At 43.7% G+C, this 6,359-nt stretch overlaps 1 protein-coding gene across 1 annotated transcript in view; it reads right to left on the reverse strand.

The window, feature by feature from the left end:
• Window positions 1–6,024, reverse strand: part of LOC142574375 (uncharacterized) — an 88,662-nt gene extending 82,638 nt beyond the window's left edge. The window contains exon 1 of the mRNA XM_075683473.1: window positions 5,734–6,024. Within this exon, the coding sequence (XP_075539588.1) occupies window positions 5,734–5,842 (109 nt within the window). The 5' untranslated portion in view covers window positions 5,843–6,024. The remainder of the gene's footprint in view (window positions 1–5,733) is intronic.
• Window positions 6,025–6,359: the final 335 nt, after the last annotated feature.

Below are 6,359 nucleotides of genomic sequence, written 5' to 3' on the forward strand. Positions count from 1 at the left end.
ACATACAAGCGGACATTCATGCCGCCAAATTAAGTGAGCTTGTTCAAAGTGCTTAGCGTTGCCTTATGTGCAATGTCTACGGGCAATCCAATGGTTCAAAGAAGGCGCTTCATATTTTAACAGAAGAGTGGATGACAGATTTAGGCAAACCCGCTATGGAAGTAATAGTAGCCAATATCTGTGGTGCATATATCGGAGGAGATTTTGGCGTGTTTTGTCTGTGGGCTATGACGTTCTGATATCTGGCATGAGCTTCTGGGTGCAATGTCTAGCTATTGCGGTGGTACTACCAAGGTGGAGTAATTGAATTATGCTCTTGTGCCGAGAGGTCACTGCATGTTAGAGGCCTCAGGTTGTTAGAATCAGTCTCGAGTCCCTTACCATGGCGTCCCTCACGCCACTGCATGTACAAGTGCTAATTTGAGCCTCCCCTGGATCATTAATTTTGCTGAGACTAACCTCCATGATTTTAAGTGCGCTTACAGAAATGCCAAAACTAGCACAAGCAACCGCAATTCCGTGGCAGTGCGACGAAAAACACCGCACGTGACGGCACTGAATCATAAGAGCCTTCTGTTGGCAGCGGACAAACTGCCAAGCGGCGCGTAAGAGGAAAAACAGAGAGACAGCAGTTCTGTAGAAATAAACAATATATACAACGACGGCAGCTGTAAAGGAAAGTGGGACGTCCAAAACAATAATTAACAGGCTACACATATGAGGACAGCAATACAACGAAGTTTTAAGAGTAATAAAGCAGCTCGAAAAAGCCCCGGACAATGAGGCGCCCACCTCGCGTGTACCTCTGAATGTGCGGTTTGTGCGCGCAGTTGCTTATTCATAATAGTAAGTCTGAGGAGACGCTAGCCCAACAGGACATGACGCTGCCCTGGTATGTCTAAATGTCATCAATAGGCCATTTGTGAGAAGGATGACTCGAAAAAAATTGGGTATTCTGTATCGGGGACGCAGCCATGTCTTGTGCGTGATGCTCTGGGTGTATGAGCACTAGGGTTCGATGACGTAACACAATACCAAAGTGACATTTATTCACGCGTACAAAGCTGACGTCATTAACATATACACTTATTTGGGGCCCTACGGTCAAATATTGCAATCGCATTTTGTCCCTATTCGCAGAGGGCCCGCTCTGGTCAAAGAGGGTAGGTGCAAATTACCATCCTTGTGCCTGGCTGCAGGATCCTCTTCAGGCTATTTCTGAACGCCACTCGTCAAACGCAGGGGCGGCACAGCCTATCAACCGACAACGCTTTGCGACAAATGGCATACTTGTAAGAGTTATAACTCTCGATGAGCACATGTTTCAGTTTGATGGATTATAACCACTGCAGCTAAGTGAACTCTATCAAACCCGAACACTTTATTTTATTTATTTATTTAGAAAATACTGCAGGCCTTGTAGTGGCCCTTGCAGGAGGGGCAGAAATACAGAAATAGACAACAAGGAAATGCAAGAATACATGAGTAGCAAAACAGTAAGAGCAACAATTAATTACATTGGAATGATTGCAGGGAAAAAAAAATTGAACAATTTCAGAAACACTGCAACAAAACAAGATAAAAAGGAGCAAACAACACTTTTCAACTGTCGCATGTTCAGCTTTCAACGCATTCAATGCTGTCAGTGTCAATAAGAAGCGATATGGGCAAGTTATTCCATTCGGTTATTGTGCGAGGAAACAAGGAATATTTAAAGGTGTTGGTCCTGGAAAAATACGGAGTTAAAGACTTGGCGTGCCGGTGCCTTGTTAATCGCCCTGTTAGTGGTTGTATGTATTGCTGCGGATTAAGAGATAGCCGATTATTCTGAAGCAGATAGAGGAACTTAATCCTTTCAATCTTCCTCCGCAATTTTAGTGTTTGTATATTATTCATTTTCATTAAGTTTGAGGGAGAGTCTGTTGGACGGTATTTAGAAAATATAAAGCGCACAGCTTTTCGCTGAATTTTTTCTAATGCATCGATGTTGCGTTTCGTGTGCGGGTCCCAAACAATTGCCGCATATTCTAGTGTAGGCCTTATAATGGTGTTGTAAGCCAACAGCTTGGTTTCCGGAGGTGCCATTTTTAATTTATGCCTGAGCAGACCAAGTTTTCTTAAAGCTGAAGCACATGTAGTAGAGATATGTTTATTCCAGGAAAGAACGTGCGTTATGATAACCCCCAGGTACCTATATTCCTCGACTTCGGATAAGGGTTGAGATGCAAGATCGTAAGTAAACAGTAAAGGGTACTTTTTTTTAGTAATTCTCATAGAAACTGTTTTATTAATGTTGAGCTCCATGTTCCACTGCTGGCACCAGGAATTAATGCTCTGAAGGGTAGAATTTAAGAGGACTTGGTCTTCGTGGCATTTAATTTCATTAAATAAAACACAATCATCAGCAAACAATCTTAATTGAACGGGTTGAGCGATTACTTCTACAATATCATTAATATATATTAAAAATAACAAAGGGCCAAGCACGCTTCCTTGAGGAACACCGGAAGTAACTGGCACTTCATCTGAAGAGCAGTCGCTTATGCTGACGAATTGTGTGCGCTTAGTTAAGTATGCAGAAATCCAGCTAATTAAGTATGGCGGCAGTTTTATTATTTCGAGCTTCTCAATTAGCTTATGGTGACAAACAAGATCAAATGCTTTTCTGTAATCCAGAAATACAACATCAATCTGACCAGGTTTATCAAGAATGCTAGCAAAGCTGTGGATGACTGAAGCTAACTGAGTGACGGTGGAAAACCCCTTCCTAAAGCCATGCTGTACCGGTGTGAGGATGCTGTTGTCACTTAAGAATTCTTTTATCTGGTTAGCTATAATATGTTCCAATAGTTTGCAGCAAGATGAAGTAAGGGAAATCGGTCGATAGTTCGTTATTAATGTCGCTTCGCCTTTCTTAAGCACCGGTACAACCCGAGCCGATCGCCAATCTTTGGGAAGGGCGGCTGAAGATAAAGATACACCAAAAATGCGCACTAGAAAACGTGCAACCATTTCTGCATAGCGGCACAAAAAGGCATTTGGGATGTTATCCGGTCCTGGTGATGATTTCGTTTTTAAATTTAACAGCATAGAAACCACACCGCTCGTCGATATAACAGCAGGATCAACATAACAAGGGCTACGGCAGAAGGGAACATGGTTCGGGGCACTTGAAAATACGCTGTGAAAAAATTGATTATAATGTTCTGCTATACATCGCTTCTCAGTAACCGTTACACCATTGTGTACAATGCAGTCAATGGGTTTCTTTGTGCTAGCTAGATGGTTCCAGAATTTTCCTGGTGCACTGCGCATAAAGCTAGGCAGGGTATATTGAAAATACCGTTGCTTAGCCTTGAATACAGCCTGATTCAAGGCCTCTTGAATGTTCTGGATCTCAGTGCAAAGTGCATGCCGTTGCCTTAGCCTTTTTAGTTTTCGTTTAAGTTGCAGTACTTTTCGTGTAATCCACGGATTACGTTTGGACTTCTTTTTAACTTTGTTTGGAATAAAGTTATCCAGACAGAAATGGCACATTTCTTTGAACTTATTCCAGAGCACCACGACGTCATTCCCATCAAATTCACTCAGCCTGTGATCTAAGTAGTCCAAAACACTTTCATCTCTGGCACGGGAAAAATCCTTTACAATCACTGTTTTATCAAGGGCAATATCGCAACGGTCCATGGGACACGAAAAGTATACAAGTTCATGATCCGAAATACCTTTTTCTACAGAGGTGACAAAATTTTCAATAGAGCGACTAATAAAAATGAGATCAAGCATAGTTTCACTATCTTCTTGTAAGCGCGTCGGCTGTGTCACAATTTGTTGCAAGTTATTAGTTAGCATAATATCAATCAAGTAATCGACATTCTGATCGTAACTGTAAGCAGAATAATCCCAGTTAACGCCAGGCAGATTGAAGTCACCAACGAGAAGTATTTTATCCTGAGAAAAAGTCGACATATGCGCATAAAGGTCATTTAGGAACTGCGTAGGTGACTGAGGTGCGCGATAAACCGCGAATAATAAAAAGGATCGTCCCCAACAGCGAAAGTTTAGGCTGATACTTTCGTGATTTTCAATCTGCCGAAGTAGAAAAGCAGGTATGCTATGTTTGACTAGTACAGCTACACCGCCTCCTCTGGAAGGCCTGTCACGTCGAAATACTTGATAAGAAGGTGGAAAAACGCTTGTGCTATCAATGTCATTGCACAGCCAAGTCTCAGTAACACTTGGTCGCATCGGCAAACGTACTGCCGATATATGCCTCTCTGAACGGCAAACGCAAGACTAAATATATCTCTGATTGCGCCATGCTTGCACGATCGCGTAATAGCTTGATTCCTCTATACAACAGAACCAATTAAGGCATCTAAAGGCCTTTAAACTCTGAAGACCTCTAGAGATAAGCAAACAGTTGACGGCACATGGAAAACGACACATGAGAAACGTGCGCCTTTATTTGTGTCTGTGCCTTTAGCACTGCTCTAGCCTGGATGATCAACATCCAACTAGCTGGTACTTTCACTTCCCTATTACGATTGCAAAGATATGAGCGATAATAGTTAGCACCCTTTCGTTACATGTGATTTCAGCAAGCGACCAGCGAAGCTGACCGAATTCAAAGCAGCACGTCAATATTCCGGCAGAACGCGTCTCACGATGACTGTTGTCATCCATGCGCTTAGCATGGATGACGACATTCAAGCATGAAGCGGCACCCAGTGTTCCTTAGGACACCTTTATTTAGAATTCATAGTGGTCATCTTCAGATTTCTGTTGCTTATGCAATATGTGACACATACGCTGTCTCCTGGATCAGCCCACTTTGCTACGACACTCACTCGCAAGGGTCGGCCATCCCCACGACGCCATGTACACGTCGCAGTAATGGCCAAGTATTGACGAAGAGCGAATGACATCGATGGAAAGACGAACACGGTATGACCATGACGGTATAGCGGCAATGGCGGTTCTGAAATGGTCATTATAAAACTGCGTGTCGAAGAAGACGACAGGACAATGGGGCGACGATAATGGCGTGACAACTGAGGAAGACGACGCAGTGATGGAGATGGAACGACAACGGGTGGCAGCATGAAAACGATGCAAAGACAAGGAAGGGATGACGTCGATGAATGAGAAATGCAATATGACAACCACAGCTTGCCGACAATGTTATAAAAAACGACAGTGTAACGACGATGGTGTGACGACGACGGTAGGGCGAGAGTAGGGTGATGAAGCTCAAATGACGACTTTGGAATAACTACGAGCGCGTACCTGGCTAGTAGAGAACTTGGGGTACTGAGTCGACGTAAGAATTTAGCTAGACAGCGGGTAGGCTCAAAGCGCCTGAAGTACGCAAAGAATGCTAATAGAAAATCTATTAATCCATATATCGTGTGTGCGTGTTTGTGTGTGTGTGAGTTTCCACATGAAATTTGCCTAATATCACGTAAGGCGTACACAGACGTCCTGAGGTCTTATTTAATTTACGAATACATGCCTCGCAGCCACTGGTAAACAGGAGAGGAAATGGAAGAAAATGCACGCGATGAACATTCGACTGCTACTTATTAGCAGCGTAAACGTCTTGCGTCGTGGTGACTTAACACGATAAAGTCTTAAGTGAACGTAGTAGTTGGAAACCTATTATGCCGATCATAAAACTACGTTTGTTAACACATGAGAGCGGATCTTTGCTTGGGAGGCAGCATTACTCACTCAATGATGTACCGCAGAAATTCCATTTCTCGAAGCCAAATACGGCAGCCGGTAGCGCTATAATAAAAACAATAATACAAAAAGTCGCATTTCTCTTAAATAGCCTCATTTCTTTGCAGCGCTGCACCAGGCCGACCAAGACGCTTCGCTGTTCAAGGCACTTTCTGTTATGCTACCAGGGACGTGATTCTTGTTTTCTTTTATGGCGGCAACGCAGTGACGTTGCCCGTACAAGCCCTTGCGCACGCATAAAGAGCAGAACAACTTTCGTTTCCTCAGTTTGCTCCAGGCAGACAATTTATTTAAGCAGGAGTGCAGAGTTATTGACACTAATTATGGAGGAAGAGGAACCTAACTTTGTGCTGCATTTCTCATAAAGCGAGCGTGGCGCGAAATTTTCCTGGTGTACGAAACGCGCGTCTCGCGCTCCCAGCTGCAGCTGTCTCTGAATAACGCTGGCGACACTAATGAATCGGTCTGGCGACAGCTGCTAGTGCTGACAGCAAGTATTGGAGCCAGGAAGCCGGCAAGCTCTTAGACGTTATTGCTGGTATCTACGACTTATACGAGTCGGCCTCGCTGCGGGCTCGTTAATTTGCACAAAAGGCTAATAAAGCGCTTGGGGA

Source organism: Dermacentor variabilis, chromosome 3 (assembly GCF_050947875.1).
Source record: "Dermacentor variabilis isolate Ectoservices chromosome 3, ASM5094787v1, whole genome shotgun sequence".
Taxonomy (NCBI): domain Eukaryota; kingdom Metazoa; phylum Arthropoda; class Arachnida; order Ixodida; family Ixodidae; genus Dermacentor; species Dermacentor variabilis.